This window comes from Pelophylax lessonae (genome assembly GCF_965119305.1).
Source record: "Pelophylax lessonae genome assembly, chromosome: 3".
In the NCBI taxonomy this organism is placed as follows: Eukaryota; Metazoa; Chordata; class Amphibia; order Anura; family Ranidae; genus Pelophylax; species Pelophylax lessonae.
Window position 1 is genome coordinate 431,598,365 of NC_138770.1, and position 22,403 is coordinate 431,620,767.

The 22,403-nt window shown below is 44.0% G+C and overlaps 1 protein-coding gene across 1 annotated transcript; it reads left to right on the plus strand.

The window, feature by feature from the left end:
* Positions 1-3,255: 3,255 nt before the first annotated feature.
* On the plus strand, positions 3,256-10,701 carry RPS12 (ribosomal protein S12). Its single transcript, XM_082251788.1, has 5 exons — positions 3,256-3,414; positions 5,124-5,240; positions 7,305-7,407; positions 9,433-9,534; positions 10,613-10,701. Exons 1-5 carry the CDS (start codon positions 3,401-3,403, stop codon positions 10,673-10,675), a joined length of 399 nt encoding a protein of 132 aa, XP_082107914.1. The 5' UTR covers positions 3,256-3,400; the 3' UTR covers positions 10,676-10,701.
* Positions 10,702-22,403: the final 11,702 nt, after the last annotated feature.

Sequence of the window (22,403 nt, forward strand, 5' to 3'; positions counted from 1 at the left end):
CAAAAGACGGCCGATCGGTCGGCCAACAATCAGTGCGTGTGTACGAGGCTTAAGGTCCGACCCACTGGTTCTGTGTATTATAAAAACACAAGAAGCTGCTGCTGCTACGATTGCCGGACTCTGTACTGTTGGCCTGCTGAATATACAGAGTCAGGAAAATAATTTAATGCACATCTGCCCTTGGGATCCTACTACTGCCTGAAAGAACTGCTGGTCGTGACTGATACTACTGTCATGGACTCTGCCAAGAATGGATTCTTTCCTGAGCAGGTACCCTGGGGCAGCCGCAAGCCTGAGTTAGGGACTAGAAATGTGAGGAAAAGACTGCACTTTATGTTGAACTGTCATGTTAACGTATTCTTCAGTAAAGTTTTGAAACTTTGCTTTTGCCTGGTATGAAGTTAATAAAGGCAAGTAACTGGCACAAATAGTCCACAGTTCGGGTCACTAAGCATATTGGGGTATGAAGATAATGGTACAAGAGTTTATACCGTGTGAAGATATACCAAGGGTAACAAAGGTTTCTCTTCTGTAAGTGTGTGAATGTGACAGGTGGCAAAGCTTCTAGACAAGTTGCTGTCGGCATTTTCTCTGTGAGCAGGTCTGTCTCCCATAGCAACGGGAGCAGATCAGCACCGCAGAAGTCCCCAACGTGCGCACAGGTATGAAAGAGGAAAAGTTACCTAAAGTGCATGTATGGAATACGCGCTAGATCCACTGCGTGACCCCATACCGTTACTGGGAGTGAGGTAGCGGTGATACGTTGGACAGGTGGAGAGGGCATTGGCTCTGCGTGTCCTTCCTAATTACACAAGTGACCATGGCGGTGTATAATACATCGAGAACATTTATTAGAGATCAGACATCAGTTCCAGTAAAGGTACCCCATGTGTTAGGCACTGACCCCCCTGTTCAAAGTGCCTACCATAGCCCAGAAGGACCCATCCCAGGATAGGCATCCTATGTGACCCTTGCTTGGCACCCAACAAGGAGAGAAACTCCTTTTTGTATTTACACTTAGTGACCACATGTGGCCGCAGAAAAATTTAACACTGTCTCTTTACTGCACTTTTATAAATGTTATCTTACCAAAGAAAGATATCCGAAAAAATATATATATGGTGATGAACCCTAAACCTGCGCAAAGTGAGAAAATCGTAAGGAACAAATGAATCTTTTTAGCCCCGGTTCACACTAGGGCGACCTGTGAGGCGACCTGGTCGCCTCGCAGGTCGCCTCCCATAGGGAAGCTGCGGACCCGTTCTAATAGGAGCGACACAAGTTGCTCCGACCTAGAAAAAGGGTCCGGAGCTTCTTTGGGGCGACCAGGAGGCGACCGCCATAGACTTCAGTGTTATGAAGTCCGTGGCGGCCGCTCCGAGGTCGCGGCGCGCTGCTCGCACCGCAATCTCGGAGGTCGTCCGGAAAGTAGCGTCGCGTGTATGTGAACCGGCGCTTAGGTGAAATGCCAAGAAAAAAATCATAAATGTTGACAAAGTGAAAAGCAACAAAAAACAACGGGGGAATGATCAATAACTAGAAGCAGCAATCAACACAAAAACGTGAGAAATGATAAAATGAATACTTATTGCTAAATATACGATTGCGCTAAACCAAAACCACTGTGTTAATCGATAAAATGTAAAGTCAACAAAATTCTGAGCAAAAATTATTTTGTGCAAGAAATATTTGGTGATGGGTGAAAATAAATATGAATGACACAATCAATCAAATATAAGTGACAATAAAATAGTTCTTAAAATAGCTGCAGATATCCGGATGTTGAATAGCAATGGATAAACTTGTTATATGGCACTATACACCTCCACCAGAACACCCAAGATATGCATGCGCTTACCAGAAGCTGTGGACCCCTTATGACAGGTGGTCAAACACGCGGATAAGATCATTCATGAGCACCAGGCATAAAAACTGAGGCACCTTTTCCCCGTAACCACTGTAGATCCCAATCTGTTGACCCGGGAGATGGGCTTCCAAACAATATGACCAGGGAAAAACAAGAAGGGCTCGATAGTGAAGTACGTTAAACCATATATGTTTATTAAGAAAAGGATGCACTTACAATTAGGAAGATAACATGAAGCTAAATAGCACATCAATCGGTTCTCCGGGGTACGGACGCCTTCCGCGTTCCACAAGCGTGCCCACGAGAAGCCGGAAGTAAAGATGGCGTTGTCACAGGTCCTAGCGTCCCGACGCATTTCGTAAGCACGCCGGCATGCCCCTGATGCGTCGCCAAAAACTTGCATACGCGGTACATTTAATGGGACCAAGTTGTGACACCCATACAGGTGGATTCAGAGTGAGGCTAGGAATTCACTCAATAACGCCATATTGCATATCAGGAATTAACAGTCTTAATTACATTCTCAGCTCTGCACTTTTTTATCACCATTTTTATATTATGTGCAGGTGCATCTAAAAAAAAAATAATAATTATTGTGGACTTTATTTATACTTATGGACTTTAGTATTAATTATATGTATTTTGGCACCTTGCACTTTAATGTATATTTTTTATATTTTTCTTCATGTATTGATACTTTTTCAGCGCTGCACTTTTTTATCACCATTTTTATAATATGTGCAGGTGCATCTAAAAAAAAAAATAATAATTATTGTGGACTTTATTTATACTTATGGACTTTAGTGTTATTTATATGTCATTTTGGCACCTTGTACTTTATGATATATTTTTTATATTTTTCTTTATGTATTGATATTTTTTTCAGCGCTGCACTTTTTTTATCACCATTGTTATAATACGTGCAGGTGCATCTAATAAAAAAAATATTTTTTTCAGTGATAGACTTTAAAAAGTGAAACTCGTGTATTATTTACATGCATTACACACAGAGTGATATATAACATGTATGTTAAAAAAAAAATGTAAACATTGCCCCAATAGACAAGTGAATAATTAGCAAGCCAGCTGATATTTTCAAAGAGATTTTAGCATCAGTAGCCTCTATGACAGCAGAGCTCTTTATATACGCAAACAACGTATTGGTAACTTTGTTTCTCGTCTCAACTACGTCAAATGCCCTGCAGCCCTCAAGAAAAATGGCGGAAGGTACCCATTGTGTAGCACGCAGGACTTCCCGTTGCCCTCACGCTGAAAGGCGGAGCGGCGGCCAGCGCGGTATAAATAGGTGACGTCAGCGCGCCTCTTTCTCTTTCCTTCATGCTGTGGAGCAGGTTGGGTAAGTGATGGCGGGATTGAGGGGAAGCACCGTGAAAGTTCCAATCTATTGGAAATCTCTGGCATCCCGCCCTCCCTGAGCCCGGGAACAGCGGCGGCCCCATGGGCATTGCTAACGCTTGTCGTTTGTGTCTGTATTACAGCGGAGTAACGCCGAACATCCATTAGACATCGAGGATGGCCGAGGAAGGGTGAGTGCGAGGCTACGGCTCAGACCTCTGGGCTCTACATGTATTCGTATTGCCGTGTGATTGGATGATTTACACAGTGCTTACTGTGCTGAGTTATCAGGGTCGTTACTTGTGTAGGTAGTTGGGTTGCAGTGTGCAGGCTTATGAGCTGCCCATAGTGAAGGCAGGAGGTGGCCCACTTAGACACCCCTGGTGGTATTCCATGGAAGTGAAATGATGCCCCCCCCCCCTCCTTTGTCAGTGTTATACAGTGTCTGTCTTGCCCAAGCTGCCCACACATGTCAGTGGAGTGACAGATGGGCACCAGACATGGTTTATCAGTAGTGTATGTCCAGCTCTGCAGGCTGCTATAACTTCTATTCACCTTCAAGTTTTCCAATTACTGTCAAGGATACAAATATGGTTTGCTGTGCTCTATTCCTTCTGTTTATTGCCCTGCACAGCTCTTCTGATTTCTGACAAGTTATATTGTCATATATTACATCGGGAGTACTACACTAGGCATGGAAAAAAACACAGCACACCGTATAGGTAGTCCTAGCTGGTAGAACCCACCTCTGCTATAGGCAAAATAATTTGAATAAAGTACATAACTTTTGCATGTGGCATCTTTGGGTGCTTGTTTTGTTAGCCAAGTTTTTGCAGGCCACTATCTACATTTTCAGACACTGCTTTAGGATATCTCTATGGTGTACAATTAGGAGCTTCTGCTCAATGAGCCTGAGAGTATGGAATTTTTCTGTTACTGTAAAAATCCCTTTCTTGAGGTCATTGATCAACACAGCCACTGCCCCCTGGAGGGGGGGGGGGGTGACGTCAGTCACTGACCATTTCATCAACCTAAACTAAATGTCATTTTATTCAAGACAAACTAAATTTGCTGTCAAATTAACGGTGGAGACGGCCACCAGCGCCGGTGCTTGGGGGGGGGGGGGGGGAATGGAGACGGCCACTGGCGCCGGTGCTTGGGGGGGGAATGGAGACGGCCACTGGCGCCGGTGCTTGGGGGGGGGGAATGGAGACGGCCACTGGCGCCGGTGCTTGGGGGGGGGGAATGGAGACGGCCACTGGCGCCGGTGCTTGGGGGGGAATGGAGACGGCCACTGGCGCCGGTGCTTGGGGGGGGGGGGGGAATGGAGACGGCCACTGGCGCCGGTGCTTGGGGGGGGGGGGAATGGAGACGGCCACTGGCGCCGGTGCTTGGGGGGGGGGGGAATGGAGACGGCCACTGGCGCCGGTGCTTGGGGGGGGGAATGGAGACGGCCACTGGTGCCGGTGCTTGGGGGGGGGGGAATGGAGACGGCCACTGGTGCCGGTGCTTGGGGGGGGGGGGGAATGGAGACGGCCACTGGCGCCGGTGCTTGGGGGGGGGGAATGGAGACGGCCACTGGCGCCGGTGCTTGGGGGGGGGGGGGGAATGGAGACGGCCACTGGCGCGGGTGCTTGGGGGGGGGGGGGGAATGGAGACGGCCACTGGCGCCGGTGCTTGGGGGGGAATGGAGACGGCCACTGGCGCCGGTGCTTGGGGGGGATTATTTTAGAAGCAATTAACCAATCCTGCTACAGTATGTGAATGATGTTACTATTAAGTCGGATACCCCTTCACTCGTTGTGAGTGACACACTGAATCTGACACAACTGTAGCTTTGTTTTCAGTTACTGTGTTCTTCCTCTGTCCCAAAAAATCAGCATTGTTTATTATCTTGCAGCATTTCTGCTGGAGGTGTAATGGATATTAACACCGCTCTCCAAGAAGTGCTCAAGACCGCACTTATACACGATGGCCTGGCTCGTGGGATTCGTGAAGCTGCCAAGGCTCTTGACAAGTAAGTCTACCTGTGGTCAGTTTTTGTTTGAATCAGTCAAGTGATATTCTGTTTTGTATGATAGTCAAGGTTCAAATAGGAATAGCATTTGTTATAGCTAATTATATAGCTCTGACCATTTAGGCAGCACTTAACATATTGTACTTTCACATCAGTCGCTGCCCTCAAGGAACTTACAATCAAAGGTCCCTAATTTACATCATACACATACTAGGGCCTATTTAGCATAATACACTACGAGCATGTAGGCACAGGAAGAACATGAAAACTCCAGGCAGGTCTTCAATGCCCCCAAACTTGTATCCATCAAATGAACTGTTGAGGGCAGACCATATCGGCTTGTCGGGCTCTAGCTGACTGAAATAAAATGGTGCTCTTTCTCAGATGCCAGCACACTAATGTAAACGTAGATCAAAGACAAGCTTCAGATCATGTTTGCCACCTGTAGAGGGCCCCTTGGATTTACCCTTTCCCACATTTTCATTTTCCCGAAAAGGGGCGAAATGCATCTGAGGTAACTTCCACAAGTGGAGAGCAGGAGCTGAATCTTGTCTTTAGTCTACATTTAACTTGCAGTGAGCTGGCACTGTTAGGTTTTAACCGTTTGCCCCCCTGCCCTCAGTACACTTATTGCTGGTGGGCGGCAGCTGCAGGCTAGGCAAAGTAACTATGCCGCTACCAAATTTCTGTGTTTACAGCGTGTGGCCCAGTGCTGACGTTGATGTGATTCAGCACACCACAAGTTTGTCAGCAGGTTACATTAATGATTGTGCTGTGTTCTGTTTACAAACACACAGAACTCTGCGCACACAGCAATCTGGCTGTTTCATCTCTCTGAAATCAAGTGGAGGGAGAAAAAGCAGCGAGATCTGTGAGTAATGGTGCACAAGTAACGCTTTTATTGTCCCTTGATGACCCCTTCCCAGCCAGTGTACAGTATTTACTGATCACTGCATTCGTTTCCCTAGCGACTTCAGTCAGCTAGTGACACTTCCAGTTAGTGTCTGTTAGCACCAGATTTCTCACCACACTATTGGTCACACGGAGTTTCTGATTACTACCATTATTAGTAGTGTCTGTAAGAATCATTATCTTGATCATTTTCATATTCATCTGTGCAGGAACTTGCACAGATGTCTGTGAAATCGCCCCTTGAGTTGGACAAATGCGGCCTTGAAATTTCAAAACTGCCTCAGTGTGTACTTTGGCTAAGTGTTTGATAAGGGGATGCTGTATCCTTTTTAGAGCTCAATCACACCTATTCTAGGCACATGCATTTTCTTTCAATTTGAAGGTGGATATGTGCCTTTCAACGGCAACAGTGAGTTAGGAGCTGATAATTGAGAACTTTGTCACCAGTAGTGGGAGATCCTCTGCCATATTCTAACTTTAGTTTTGCTTGGCATTCTATTTCACCATGTCATCAACTTAAAAGATATTTTAAATGCTTGTGTAGTTTTTTTTTTTTCTCTTCAAAAATATACATGCTAGAATTAGAATGTTAAATAAATCCAGGAAGTAAATTCACTAACAGACCTCCCCTTGCACGTTATAGCCCTCTGCTCTTCTGGGGGTGTCTATTCTCTGTGCTGGCCTAGCTCCTGTTTACATAACTTTGAGGGAGTAGCAAAGTGGCACCCAGTCTGTCTTGGGACTTGGATACCCACACAAGGGAAAATTTTACGCAGTATGCAACAAAGCTAAATTTAATTTTATAGGATGACTTTTGACATGGCCCGGCAACAGCCCTTTAAACTTTTAATATTGCTTCTATTGCCTGGCCATATTCTGTAAATAGCCTAGTATGTTTGGGACCTCCCCTGCTTTTCCTATAGTTGTCTACAAACATTTGACAGCATTGGTGAGTGTACAGTGTAAATATTTAGCAAATTTACAGTGGGATTTCATCAGGATTTGCAGTGCTTGAGTGATGATTTCAACTTTGTCGGATACCCCTTCACTCTCTCCATGAGTGAGAAAATATAACTGACAAGCCTGTAGTAAGAATGGAGATGCTGAGATTTTTTGTCTAGCTGTTGGTAAAAAATTTGCGTTCTTTTCCAGACGCCAAGCCCATCTTTGTGTACTGGCTTCCAACTGTGATGAACCAATGTACGTGAAGCTGGTTGAGGCACTATGTGCTGAGCATCAGATCAATCTGATCAAGGTAAGAGTTTTTCTCCCCCCACAGACTTTTTACCCTACTTTTTGCATGATTAATAGTGTTGCACTGATGGGTTTTATGGGCGAGTGCCATCACCGTTACTTTCATACAGAGTATTGATAGCTTTGCGGTGCCATTTGAGCCCATTCAAAATGAGTGGACTCAAATCGCATGCTAACGGGAATGTGGAATCACGGGAATCGCATGCAATTTCCCGCACTGCCTATGTGTGTGATCAGGCTGATGTCTCTGACAAACCTGGGTTTACAAAGGAGTGGAAGTGGAAACCACCTGTGATTTGGACTGGAATCATACTGCCTTGAGCCTTTTCAGTACGATTGAGCCTTATAAATTTGTATGGGCTCAGATCGCACGGCCAAGGTATCGGTTTCAGGTATGTGGGCAGTATTCATAAAAATGCTTAGTATCAGTGCAACCCTAATTAGTATTGAAGCATGCATGATTTCGGAAGTCATTTGTGACTAGAGAAATGTGAGTATGACTCCTGACAGAAAATACCATCCTGTTTGTGCCTCCATACTTAACCGATTCCGGACCGCCCTGCCGCAGGTTTTACTGCAGCAGGCAGCCCCCCCCCCTGCGCGAGGAGACGTTGGTTGTGTGCCTGCAGCTAGGAGGGGGAAGTGTGCCGCTGGCGTGCTCCCACCCCCACTCGTCAGCGGGGACTCAGATTGCCGCTTGCCACCCGCGATCGCTCTCCGCTGAGAGAACGGTTAGCTGTTGTAAACACAGTTGACCGTTCTTTCTCTGGAATATATAGGATCTCCTATATAGGATCACAGGTCTCTGATCATTTCAAAAGCCCCGCCCTCATAAAGTTAGAATCACTCCCCTAGGCTCACATTTAACCCCTTGATCATCCAGTGTTAACCCCCTTCCCTGCCAGTGTCATTATTACAGTATCGGTGAATATTTTTAGCACTGATTACTGTAATGTCACTGGTCTCCCCAAAAGATTCAAATGTCAGTTAGGGGTCCAATCTTTCTGCTGCAATGTTGCAGTCTCGCAAAAAATTGCAGATTGCCGCCATTACTAGTAAAAAAAAAAAAAAAATTACATCTTTCCCATAGTTGGTAGACGTGATAACTTTTGCGCAAACCAATCAAAATAACGCTTATTGCGGTTTATTTTAGTTTTTATACTAAAAATATGTAGCGGAACAGATTGGCCTAACGTGTTAAATTTTGAAATTTTTTTGGGGAATATTATATAGCAGAAAGTGAATTATTTTTGAATTGTCGCTTTATAGCGCAAAAAAAATCGTACAGGTGATGAAATGCCACCAAAAGAGAGCTTGGTGGGGAAACAGGACATCAATTTTACTTGGGTACAGCGTCGCACGACCGTGCAATTGTCCGTTAAAACTAACGCATCAAAAAAAATGGCCTGGTCATTAAGGGGGAAAATCCTTCCGGTACAGAAGTGGTTAAGTTGACTGCAGTTATGATTCATGGGTATGGGGTTCAAAGAACCGCTAGCCTATCACAGGAGGGCAGGTAAGCTGAGCAATAATCCCTATTCAATGCTGCCAACTCCTCCTGTGCATCATTGGGCTTAAAGCGCATTTGCGCAGGCATCTGCTTTAACTGCTTATGCACTTTCTTCTTTAATGAAGTGTACAAATCTGTACACCTAAATATTAATCCATGTTTTGATCCTTAACTTGATCAGTGGTGCAGGCTGTTAACCAGCCTTAAATATTTTGTATGTAGTACTCAATTTGTAGGTTTAGAAATGGGAAATATGATAAAGATCTGGTGTAAAATAACCTTAGCTGGGACCACAGTGGAAGGCATTTAATGCATCAGTCCCAACGTTTGTAAAATAGAATGTAGTGGTGGGATAACTTCAGCTTTTGCTGTACATGATGACAATTTGGCTCCCTCTACTGAATACTGTGAGGAAAAGGCCAAAATGTTACCCAAATTTTCTGAGTTACAGCTTACTAGTGACTTTCATTTGAATCATTTTTAGTTAATACAATAGTAACTAAGACTTTTGTTTAGGTTGATGACAGCAAAAAGCTTGGTGAATGGGTCGGCCTTTGTAAAATCGACAGGGAAGGAAAGCCTCGCAAAGTGGTTGGTTGCAGTTGTGTTGTTGTCAAGGTAAGTGGGACAGTGTTCATAAGTCTAAAGTTGTGTGGGGTGTTTTTTGGGAAAGGCCTTTAAACTGACCTTTACCTCCCATAGGCAAATGATAGCTTGCCACTTCTCTGCAGAACAGGCTGGTTTTTGCAAGCCTTTATAGTGATGGGTTGATACTGCTTTATATAATGAGCAGCGATTGCTTCTCAGGGCAGTACAGGTGTAAATGAGCTGTTTGACTCTGCTTTTCTCCATTATAAGAAGACCGTAAAAGTGTAATGCTGACTTTTGCAGTGTCTGTTTTGACCTTTTGGTTTTTTAAGCAATATTTACTTAAAGCGGTTGTAAACCTAAAAAAAAAAACCTGCAAGACAAAGGCATAATAAGCTAGTATGCATCGCATACTAGCTCATTATGAATTACTTGCCTTAGAACGAAGCCCTGACATGGACCCCCAGACACCGCTATGGGAGCTGACATGATTCCTCGGCGTCTCTTCCGGGTTCGGCGGCTCCGGCGCTGTGCTTGGCCGGAGCCGCGATGACGTCACTCCCACGCATGTGCGCGGGAGTAATTTTCTAAAAGGCTGAAGGTCCGCCGGACCTTCAGAGCGCATGCGCCGCTCACGTGAGTGGCTGCATGCAGTGCAAATATCTCCTAAACTGTGCCTGTTTAGGAGATATTGTACCTACAGGTAAGCCTTATTATAGGCTTACCTGTAGTTTAAAAGTGGGGAAAAAAGCGGTATACTACCACATTTTAATCTTGATGTTTTAATGTAATGCTGCCATAGCATAAGTTTGTGAGAGGATGTGAATTAAAATTCTGGTGAAGGGATGGTCTACTTTTAGATTTTTCTTTATAATTCAAGTTGGATTATCACTGATTTGTTTTATGCCATTATTTCTGCTGCAAAACTAAACATAGTTCTACAGCTGTTGGTCAGTTATAGTGGCAAGAGCAATGCCATTGTACGAGCCTTGAGACCACCCTATGGTTTACAAGGTCCCTGAAGATGGCTACAGGTCTTGATTTTATAGTACGGTTTTCCTTTTTTAACCATTTTTCTTGCTCAGGTGACTTCAATTTGTTTTTGCAGGACTATGGCAAGGAATCCCAGGCCAAAGATGTCATCGAAGAATATTTCAAGTCCAAGAAATGAACATCTAAATAAAAAGTTTGACTTGAGCACAGTGTCATTGTGTTTTTTTTCTACAATATTCAGATTTGCATTCTATAAGCTAAATGGCATTCCATAGAATTTGGTAAATGTACTCCCTTTAATTTGGAATTTAAGGGATGCTAGTCACTAGCTGTAGTGCTTGAATCAACAGGGCTTAAATTTGTCAACTACATTAGGTTGAAATGCTTGAGATCATTCTAGAATTCATTGAGGGGTTCATTTGACTTCAAACAGGAGTCGTTTTTTTATATATATATTTTGTATAGGAGTCCAAAACACCCTTGCAAAACTAAAAGCTGGTCAACACAGGCCCTAAATATGCAGCTGCATCAGGTCTAGTGGTAATTACCACTAATGCAGCAGACCCATATTTTTTTGGCATTAGTGGTTTTTTTTCATGACTATGTTGAAGTGATTCTTAGACAGCCAAGGCTTGTACTAGCTTTTTCTTTAATGAGATACAAATATTAATCTGTACCTTTTCCTGTTAGGACACTAAACTGATGTAACATAGTGGTTACAAATGGAAAAAGGTTTCATTTAATGTATGAGCGTTGGTAGGAGAAACTAGCTATGGTGGAGTGGAAGGCTATGACATGGTTTTTGTGTATGCTAGTGTAGTACCACACATTTATGGGTTTCCATTAGTCTTATTGGCAAGGATCACAAGCTTATATTCTAATCTGACTCCCAACAGGTCTGAATAGATAATGCTGTGCTAAATCAATGTTGCCTGTAGTGATTGATCAGGGGTTAAATGCTTTGCTGCTATTGGTTGCCAAGTTAAGGGATTCTTGGGTGTCTGTGCAAATGAAAACATGCTCAGCAGGCAGTAAGTAAATGTCCTGGAGGCTAGTATTGTGAAGCAAGACACCTACCACAGAGGCCTGGTAGTGTCATCGTTCTTGCTTCCTTTAGTGTGCTCTGGCTAATTCTTTAGTTTGGTTCAGCACCAAGAAATACTTGGGTATAAATGGTGTGTTTTGATATAATTTTATACAGCATTTAGTGCTGTAGTTTGAGACCCATTTTGTGTAATGCTAATATTGACCTGTTCCATGAATTTGTCATCTGTGATGAGAATTTGGCTCCCTCTTCTGAAACAACTGAAGAAAATAGCCAAACGTTACCCATATCCTCTGAGATGCATTCATGGCTCACCTAAGTATGCTTAGGCTCTGACCTTTTTTAAAGCAGTAGTAAACTCATGAATTCCATTTTTTTTGTTTGTGCTGCAGGTATACTAACGATTTTAGGTTGTAGGTTAAATTAATATATCCTAAATGTGCATCATTTAGGAGTTTTTCCACTTGGTTGGCAGCTGACTTTACTGGCACATGCGCTCTGAAGAAATGGAATATGTTCCTTCAGACCTGTGATGTGACTCTCCATAGGAATGCACTGGAGTGACTTCATTGCAGCTTGCAGCCCCTGAACCCAGGAGGAAGACAAGTGAAAATAGAAGCCTCTGCAGCGGTGACAGCCCACCACGGGAGCGCTTTGTTTCAAGCTAGTCTTTCATAATGTACAGTGTATACTTGCACATTATTCCTTAACCATGCTGTTAGAAAGTTTTTGAACAGACAGGGCCAAGCCTTTTCTGGCACTTTGTTTACATCGGTATTTTTGTGTGTATAGATATATTTCTTGGAGTAAAATGGTAATCACTGCAATATTTTGTCACAGTATTTGGGCAACAGTTTTGAAATGCTTTTGTCTGCTTTTATTCCCCCTCTGTCACCAATCCAGTGGATAGTTAGCAGCTTAGACTGCTTTTATGAGAGCCAGCCACTAGCTGAAAAAAGGTTTGTAATCGCTTCCAAACCACAACGGGTAAATGTATTGCAGTCAGCAAGTGGTTATAGTTTACTACTGCTTTAAATCCTTCACTTGTGTTAAAGAATGGCATATGCTGGTAGTGGGTCTGTAAAAGAGTTACTGTCCTGTATGTTAGACAATAGGGACAAATGCACTTCTACTCCACTAGGAGAACCAGGGGTGCAAATAGAGGGATTTGAAAGTGGCAGGCATAAATGGGACATCGGCACATGTTAAAAGCGATACATTTTATCAATATCCAAAAGTATAAAAACAAGACAATACTTTTAAACAGAGTATGTTTTGAAGTATTGTCTTTTTAAATGCTTGGCCATATTGATTTGTATTGGGCCTTGTTTCAGGCTTGGAGCTTCTTTACACTGGAATATGTACATTCAGTTAAACAGTCGATTTTATTTCATTAGGCTGCCAAACTTTGGGGAGGGGGATGTGCGATTGTACATAAGCTGTGGCTTTTAAAATCATGCCTATACTATTTGCTTCAGTGGCTGCAAGTGTGTGCGTTAGATGCATTTTGAGTATCAATAACTGTTATTATTGGTGACTGCACTTCAAGTTACAAGGAAATCTTTATTGCATAAACTTATCCAATGTAATGAAATCACAACTTCATAACGCACATGGAAAAGGAGCAAGGTTGATGCGTTTTATCGATTCAATTGCTTAGTTATAACCGTTTAATATCTTTTTGTGGGTGTGTATTTAAAGGCTAACTCTTATCTTTTGACCATGTTTTATTTTGCACATATTTAGTAAATAAACAAGCATGGTCAAACTGCCCCCTTACAGAAGCTTGTGCTGGTCTTCTCCCTGCTGCCATTGGGAAATTTAAAATTGGGTTGGCTGTGTGAAGTTGGGATGCAGGCTGATTTACTAAAACCAGGTTTTATTGCCGAAGTGGAAGTAAACCCTCTTGTTTTTAGTCATAGAAGCTGCCATCTTGGCCCCTGATCTTCAGCTGCCATCTTGGCCCCTGATCTTCAGCTGCCATGGTGCTACATGTGTGATCAGCAATGATACCAGCATGTTGATGGCATTACAGCTTGGCTGAGAGCACAACCACTGTCCCAGTTACATGCTATGTAACAGTTTTTGAAACGTAAGTTGAAGGGTTTAGTTACCCTTTAATTGAACAAACTGAAGTTTATAAGGTTATTGGCTTCTATACACAGTGCTGCCAGATTTTAACTCCAGTTTTAAAAAACCAACCCCTTGGTTCTCAGTGGAACACAAATGTGGTGGTCATTGCACTTGTAGTCCTTTGACACTTGTAGCTCTGCAACCAAAGGTCTGTACCTACTTGATCATGATTGCAGTGCTTTCCAGGCACCTTTATCTAACCACTTGCTGACCAGCCACAGGACATATACTTTGGCAGGTTGGCATGTGCTGGCAAAATTACATACAATTATTTCATTTTGCTGGCTCAAGCTAAAGGGAGTGCAGTGTGCCCCACCAACTGCTGTCTGCCAGACACAGCGGATTGTGGTGGTACTTGGGGCCTGCTGATCATGTGATTGCCATGCAAGTACATGATCACAAAGCTATGAATGAGTTCATAACAGCTGTGTTTGGCCCACAGCTATCACAGGTTACCTGGGCTGATCACTGCACCCTGTACCATGTGATTTAGCTGTAACTCAAAGCTGTCATGAATGGTTAAGCTGTTCATACTGTTAAAAGCTTTGTTACATGATCTTCATTAGTGCTGCTATGGTGACACTTTTATGTACTGTCCCTGATGCTTGCCACATCAGTCATGATGACACTGTGTGGGTATGTTAAAGCTTTTTTCACTATTTACATTTTCTTATTTTCAAATAAATTAACTTCAAAAAGCTCAAATGTCTTCTTTTCTACAAAGGTGTCATTTGGAAGATAGTTGGACTGACATCTCTTTTCTTGAGGCTTTAAAATCCCAGGACAGTACATAAAAAAATTAATCAACTTTCAAACATATGTATTACCCACACCATAGTTAGTTATAACTTTTGCACAAGCCAATTCATATACATTTATTGTCTTGGAAATTTTATTTAAAGACGTAGCAGAATACATTTTGGCCTAAATTAGATTTTATTAGATGTTTTATTAAGAAAAGATATAAATAAAAAATATTCCTATCACAAAAAACAGTGGTGCTCAAATCCCAACAAAAAGCTCTATTTGTGTATTTGTGTACAGTAGTGTGTGACTATGCAATTGCCAGGTAAAGTTGTGAAATGCTTACCAGAAAACCTAAAATATGCCCTGGTTAAAACCATTTGCAGCTGAAGTGGTTTTAAAAAAAAAAAAAAAAAAAAATATTAATAATTCACTTTTTAAAATATGGTTGTATTTGTGTGTGTTTTGAGATGGATTTTGTGTTCAATATCTGCGCTTGTCCTTTTTTGTTATCTGGGGTTTTGTGCTGTTTTCAGTACTAAAACTCACTGGTGGGGGGGATGCAAACTGCTCCAGCAAAGAAGTGCACACTAAACTAACTAATCGACGAAACAACTAATCGACGAAATTAAATCGATAATTACAATCGTTGTCACCGATTGTCATTATCGATTAGTTGCTCCGTCGATTAGTTGTGCTCTTTCCCCTCCTGTCAGCGAGTTCCGTCTGCTCTGTGAAGCCGTCAGCTGCATTTACTGTCTCTCTCACAGCTGGCACTTCCCCCCCCCCCCCCCTCCCCCTCCTTTCCTCTGCCTTCTTTGTGACGTCAGTGAGGGAGTGAGTCAGATCAAAGTAAGGGAGAAAAGAGAGGACAGAAGCAGCAACAGAACGTGAGTGCCAAGCTTAGTGTTAGTGTCCTGTCAATGCAATGCAGCCCGCCAAAAAATATAATAAAAGCTAATCCAGATAAAAGAGTTAATATTCCTTCTAAAGTGCAATATTATAATAGAAAAATAAGTGATTAAAAACGTCCATATAGCACATATAGGGGCTCTTTCTATGCTCCCTATTTCATATCTATGGCAGACAGGGATGTTTTTATTCACTTATTTTTCTATTATAATATTGCACCTTATAAGGAATATTAACTCTTTTATCTAGATAAGCATTTATTATATTTACAGTATATAGCAGCTTAATTTAAAAAAAAAAAAAAAAAATTTGGTATAAGGCTCGGTTCACATTTTGTGCGATGCAGGAAGGCTGCGAATTTGCAGCCTGTTCCCGCATCACATCCGCACCCCTTGCAGTTCACACTGCCATATGCAATACGCAGGGGGTGTCAATTAAATGTTAACGACACCCCCAGTTTGATCGCATATCGCAGTGCGATCTGACAGTTCGCACAATCGGATCGCTCAAGTGTGAACCACTGTGCGATCTGATTCTGAGGCGGCTCAAAAAATGCTTCATGTGCGAGTTTGCTGCGGATGCACTGCAAATTCAGCCATACAAAGTGTATGGCTGAACTCGCATCCGCACATCAGATCGCATGTAATTTAGGAGCAGTGCGCTCCAAATTACATGCGATCTCGTGAACCGACACTAAGGGCCGCTTCACACTACTGCGGGTGCGCTGATCGAATGTAATTCGGAGCGCACTGCTCCTAAATTACATGTGAATCTCATGTGCAGATGCGAATTCAACCATACACTTTGTATTGCTGAAATTTGCACTGCACCCGCACAAAAGTCGCACAGGACCCTTTTTTTTAGTCGCATCAGGATCGGATCGCACAGTGATTCACACTTGTGCGATCTGATTCTGTGTGAACTGTCAGATCGCACTGCGATATGCGATCAAACTGGGGGTGTCGTTAACATTTAATTGACACCCCCTGCGTATCGCATATGGCAGTGTGAACTGCCTCTTGTGCGGATGCGATGTGGGAACAGGCTGCGAATTCGCAGCCTTCCAGCATCGCACAAGTGTGAACTGGCACTTACACTCTTTGTTCATTATTATTTTAAATAAATGAAAAAAAAGGCATATTGAGTTTTTTTTTATGGTTTTATCCGATTAGTTGCCGATTATTTTTTCAATTATTAAAATAATCGTTAGTTGCAGCCCTACACTAAACAAAAAAAATAATTTCTTAGTAGAAGAGAAGATTACTTTTCTGTTTGGTCTGTTCTAGCAGTGACTTGTATTAATTTTTACCTATAGGTATGCTTTATATCAGAATGTGCACCGTTTAATGCAGGGCTCAAAATTGAAAGTCCTGAGCTACTAGCCAGGCCTTCAGGGTTACTCGCCACCAGTTGCCCCACCCAAAGCCTGCCCCGCCCCTAAACACGCCCTCATAAAATTACACTGTTAAATGTTTTTGCATTAATGCAGAAGTTACAAAAATAAATATTAATAACAATGTTTTCAATGCAGCCTCATCAGTGCCCATCAAGGGTCTGGAGGGTGGGGGCTGAAGAGCACTGGGGAGGGCTGGAAGAGGGGGTTGGGGCTGAAGAGCACTAGGGGGGCCAGCAAAAAAAAAAAAAAAAAAAAAAAAGAAGTTGGATAGGAGGGGGATGGGGCAGCTGCATATAGAGGAATTGATCTTTTCATATTAATTCCTCTATGAAGCCTGCCCACCGCTCCTTTTGTGCAGTCACACAGGGAGGCAGCGGCTGCTCAATCTTCGGGCACTCACCTTCTTCCAGCCCCCGGGAGCAGAGCAGCGCAGACGGAGGGAGCAAGCTGCCTGAAGTGGAAGTGTTTGTGTACTGCCAAATTCCTTTGAAGTCTGCATACCCACCTTAAGTTACAAAGAATAAGAGGCATGGGGTTTTCCCCTCCTCCTACTACAGTATGTTAGGGTTGTTGTCATCCTAGGGCTGAACGTGGCAGAAAGAGAAGCCACCAAATCTCTGGTTAAATGAAAGAAATACAAATTTGGAAGGAACAAAGTGAAGAAGCAATGGTCAATGCAGATCTGCAATACACGCTAGACACTCTCCAGCATGTGCAGGCTCAGTTTCAAAGCAGTGGCATAATCAAGAAGAGTCCAGAAAGCTGTGCTAAATTCTGCATGTTTGTTGAAGCAACAATGGCACAGCATGTAAGCACGGGGGGGGGGGGGGGGGGGGAGAAACAAGGTTCACGATAGGGCTGTGCATCTTCACTTACCTCACGATTCGATGAGATTACGATTATTAGGGTCACGATTCGATTCCGTGATGCATCACGATTACTATGGGGACTCTTTTCTAAAGGGGGATCTATGGTGACCCTGCTCTAAAGGCGGATCTATGGGGACCCTTCTCTAAAGGGGGATCTATGGGGACCCTACTCTAAAGGAGATCTATGGGGAGCCTGGGCCTGTCCTAAAGGGGATCCAGGGGAACTGAGCTCTCAAGGGGGATCTATGGGGACCCTGCTCTAAAGGGGGATCTATGGAATAGATCCCCTTTAGTGCAGGGTTGCCATAGATCCCCCTTTAGAGCAGGCCAGCATCCCCAGAGATCCCCCTTTAGTAGAGCAGTTCCCCCCCATAGATCCCCCTTTAGTAGAGCAGGTCCCCTCATAGATCCCCCTTTAGAGCAGGCCACATCAGGTTAGAAGAGTTACCTGATGCTAGTTGTACCGTAGGCCCGGGAAAGGAGGAATGCTGGGCTCTGTAGCCCCCCTAGTTGTAGTATAGCAGGCTCTGGTAAAGAGGAATGCTGGGCTCTGTAGTCCCTCTAGTTGTAGTATAACAGGCTCTGGTAAGAAGGAATGCTGGGCTCTGTATAGAGCCCAGCATTCCTCCTTACCAGGGCCTGTTATACTACAACTAGGGGGGACTACAGAGCCCAGCATTCCTCCTTACCAGGGCCTACTGTACTACAACTAGGGGGACTACAGAGCCCAGCATTCCTCACCAGGGCCTACTGTACTACGACTAGGGGCACTACGGAGCCCAGCATTCCTCCTTACCAGGGCCTGTTATACTACAACTAGGGGGGACTACAGAGCCCAGCATTCCTCCTTACCAGGGCCTACTGTACTACAACTAGGGGGACTACAGAGCCCAGCATTCCTCCTTACCAGGGCCTACTGTACTACAACTAGGGGCACTACAGAGCCCAGCATTCCTCCTTACCAGGACCTGTTATACAACAACTAGGGGGACTACAGAATCTGTAGTAGTCCCCCTAGTTGTAGTATAACAGGCCCTGGTAAGGAGGAATGCTGGGCTCTGTAGTGCCCCTAGTTGTATTATAGCAGGCCCTGGTAAGGAGGAATGCTTGGCCCTGTAGTGCCCCGACTTACCAGGAAGCAGAGCTGCAGCCAGTTGTGGATGAAGTAGTGGTAGGTGTATGGAGTAGGGCTCGCACAGGTCCTTGGTGATGAGCCTCATGTCGGGAATTTGGAGCTCAGACTAGTGCAGTGCACGGTACAGGCGGAAAGCAGGGCCTCCTCGCTCCCCTGCGGTCAACTCAGGCTGTCTGCCGAGAACCGCACCTCTACCAGAAGTGTACCGAGCTGGGAAGGCCGCGACTTCGGGCTGTCGGAGCGGGCGGGCGGTCGGGCAGCAGCGTGCTAAGTGGGCGTGCCCTGTGTATCCCGGGGCCAGAGAGAGCACTGATAGCTCCGCTCTCCTCCTCTCCCGCGCCGCGAGGAGGAGCTCCGTATCCCACAAGCCCGGCCAGCGCCGCCATGTCACTTCTGTCCCCGCCCCCGGAAGTGACGTCATTAGGTAACCGATTATTCAACCACCCCGAATCGATGCAGAATCGTTAAGGGTCGCATCGCGATTCGGCGATTATATTCAGCAGCCCTAGTTCACGCTACCTAGCACTGAAAACAGTTCTCTCTTTTGCTCCTTGTCTCCCCCGTCCTACTTGTCTGCTGTGTCAATGCAAATCTGCTACCTGCGCCTCCCATTCTGCTGCAAAAAATAACTTGCTACTATAACCCCCTGGGTTAGAATTTATTATATGCCCCATTGAATTTTAATTATAAAAAATACCTTATTTCAGAGCAGTGCTGATGTCAGCGGGGGATTCTCAGCCCCCTTCCGCCCGCTGTAGTTGTCAGATCGAGGAAGACAGCGGTGGGCGGTCATGTACAATGGGGCAAATAATGTAATCTAAAACAGGATTGTTGTAAGAAAAAGTGGCTTTACAACCACACTTTAACCACTTGCCTACCGCTCACATTGAGGGTACTGCGGCAAAGTGCTCTTTATCGTCCAGCGACGTAGACCTACGTCGCTGGATCTCGCTGCTGGAGGCTCGCTCCCGCTGTATTCAGACACAGCGGGAGTTGGCCCAGGGGAAGAGAGGCGGTGATCACCGCCGCTCTTCCCTGATCGTCGGGGATCGAGTGAGGAAATCCGCCCACTTGTGTAAACAAAGCGGACGGTTCTATGTGACAGATTACAGTAGCTGAACCTGCGATCTGTGTCACACAATCCCCTCCCCCCACACACGTCAGTAAGCATGAGGCATACATTTTACCCCTTGATCACCAATAAAGTTAACCCCTTCCCTGCCAGTGTCATTATTACAGTAACAGTGCATATTTATAGCACTGATTACCGTAGTAATGTCACTGGTACCCCCAATAGTGTCAAAAATGTCAGTTTGGGGTCCGATCTGTCCACCGCAATGTCGCAGTCCCGCAAAAAAAAAAAAAACGCAGATCGCCGCCATTACTAGTAAAAAAAATAAACAATAAAAATGACATAAATCTTTCCCGTAGTTAGTAAATGCAAAAACTTGCGCAAACCAATCAAAATATGCTTATTGTGATTTTTTTTTAACAAAAATATGTAGCAGAAAACAAATTGGCCTAAAATGTTAAAAAAATTTGATTTTTAAATTTTTTTTTGGGGGAATGTTATATCAGAATGTAAAAAATATTGTTTTGTTTTTTTCAAAATTGTCGCTTTTTTTAAAAAAAATTTTAAAATTGCACAGGTAATCAAATACCACCAAAAGAAAGCTCTATTTGTGGGGGAAAAAAAGACATAAATTTAATTTGGGTACAGCGTCACACGACCGCGCAATTGTCCGTTAAAATAACGCAGTGCCGAATCGCAAAATATGGCCTGGTCAGGAATGGGGTAAAATCTTCTGGTCTTAAAGCGGTTAAAAATACACTCATTGAGAATTTTTTTGTCAAAGACATGTAACTAAATACATTTTGGCCTAAACTGACAAAAATTGAATATATTGGATATTTTTTTAACTGTCAAAGTAGAAAATGTAAATTTTTTCGCAAAATGTTTGCTCTTTTTTTATTAATATCGCAAAAAATGAAAAGCGCAGAGGTGATCAAATACCACCAAAAGGAAGCTCTGTTTGTGGGGAAAAAAAAGGACGTAAATTTTGTTTGGGTACAGGGTTGCATGACCACGCAATTGTCAGTTAAATTCGCGCAGTGCCAAGTTGCAAAAAGTGGCCCGGACATAAAGCAGGAAAATCCTCCGGAGGTAAAGTGGTTAAGGAGTTTGGAGGAGATGGGGTGTAGATTGGTGGGGTTAAGTGAGGGCTTTTTAAGGATAGGAGTGACTAGCGCGTGTTCTTGAGAATTAGGGAAAAAACTAATAAGGTGGTGATCAGAGAGTGGGAGAGGTTTGTTGGAGAGGTTGCGTGGAGTGCATAGATAGGAGAAGACAAGGTCAAGGGTGTTGCCAGTGGAGTGTGTAGGAGACTATCCATTGCTTCAGATCAAGAGATGAGGTTAGACTGAGAAGTTTAGAAGCAATATTAGTATTAGCATTAACAGGGATGTTGAAGTCACCAAGAATTATTGTGGAGACTTCAGAAGAGAGAAAGTAGGGTAGCCAAGCAGAGAAGTCATCAAGGAAGGTTGATACTTGTCCAGGGGGCCGGTAGATGACAGCGATTCTTAAACAAACAGGAGAAAATAGATGAATGCAATGCGCTTCAAAAGAGGTGAAAATACACCCCTGACCAAATTGGGCTCAAAGTATCAATATTTTGTGTGGTCACCATTATTTTCCAGCACTGCCTTACCCCTCTTGGGCATGGTGCTTCACAGGTTGCCACTGGAGTCCTCTTCCATGGAGCTGGTGGATGTTAGAGATCTTGTGCTCCTCCATCATTCGTTTGAGGGTGTCCCTCATGCTCAATAGGGTTTAGGTCTGGAGACATGCTTGGGCAGTCCATCACCTTTACCCTTAGCTTCTTTAGCATGGCTGTTGTCTTGGAGGTGTGTTTGGGGTCGTTATCATGTTGGAATACTGCCCTGCTGCTCAGTCTCCGAAGGGAAGAGGATCGTGCTCTGCTTCAGTATGTTACAGTACATGTTGGTATTCATGATTCCCTCAATGAACTGTAGGTTCCCAATGCCAGCAGTACTCATGCAGCCCCAGACCATGACACTCTCACCACTATGCTTGACTGTAGACAAGACTGACTTGTCTTTGTACTCCTCCACTTGGTCTATGGGAGTCCAGAGAAGGCCGCCATGGGAGAGGGCAGCAGGAGAAGTATCAGAATTATGAAGCCAGGTTTCAGTGATGGAAAGTAGGTTAAAGGAATTTGTGATGAAGATGTCGTGGAGGGAGGTGAGTTTGTTACAGACGGTTGGGCATTCAAGAGGGCAAAGGAGAAGGGGGGCTGGTATTGGGAAGAAGAGGAATGGAGAGTAGGTTCTGTGGGTTGAGACTGCTGGCAGAGGGTGTAGAGTGGTGGGAGCGTGGTGAAAAGCCAAATGGAGGCCCTGGATTTGAGGGTATGTCACCAGAGGCAAGGAAAAGGTTGAGGGAGATAATGAGGGAATGTGATTTATATGAAGGGACATGCCCCAGAGTCCTGGAGGTTTTCTCAGTATGCGGATGTAAAATTAGCAATAGTTGGTAGGAGCAGTAATAGGGAGAGGACAGAAGACAGGGTGATATATATATATATATATAAGCTGTGGGATGGAGAAGAGGGGGGAAGGTGAGTGAGATTGAGAAGAGAGGATACAACT

What these genes read in the sequence shown, in the direction of transcription:
- RPS12 (XM_082251788.1), top strand. An exon ending in GCTGCCAAGGCTCTTGACAA is followed by an intron (nt 5,241 to 7,304) that starts GTAAGTCTACCT and finishes GTTCTTTTCCAG; the next exon opens with ACGCCAAGCCCATCTTTGTG. An exon ending in GCAGTTGTGTTGTTGTCAAG is followed by an intron (nt 9,535 to 10,612) that starts GTAAGTGGGACA and finishes TTGTTTTTGCAG; the next exon opens with GACTATGGCAAGGAATCCCA.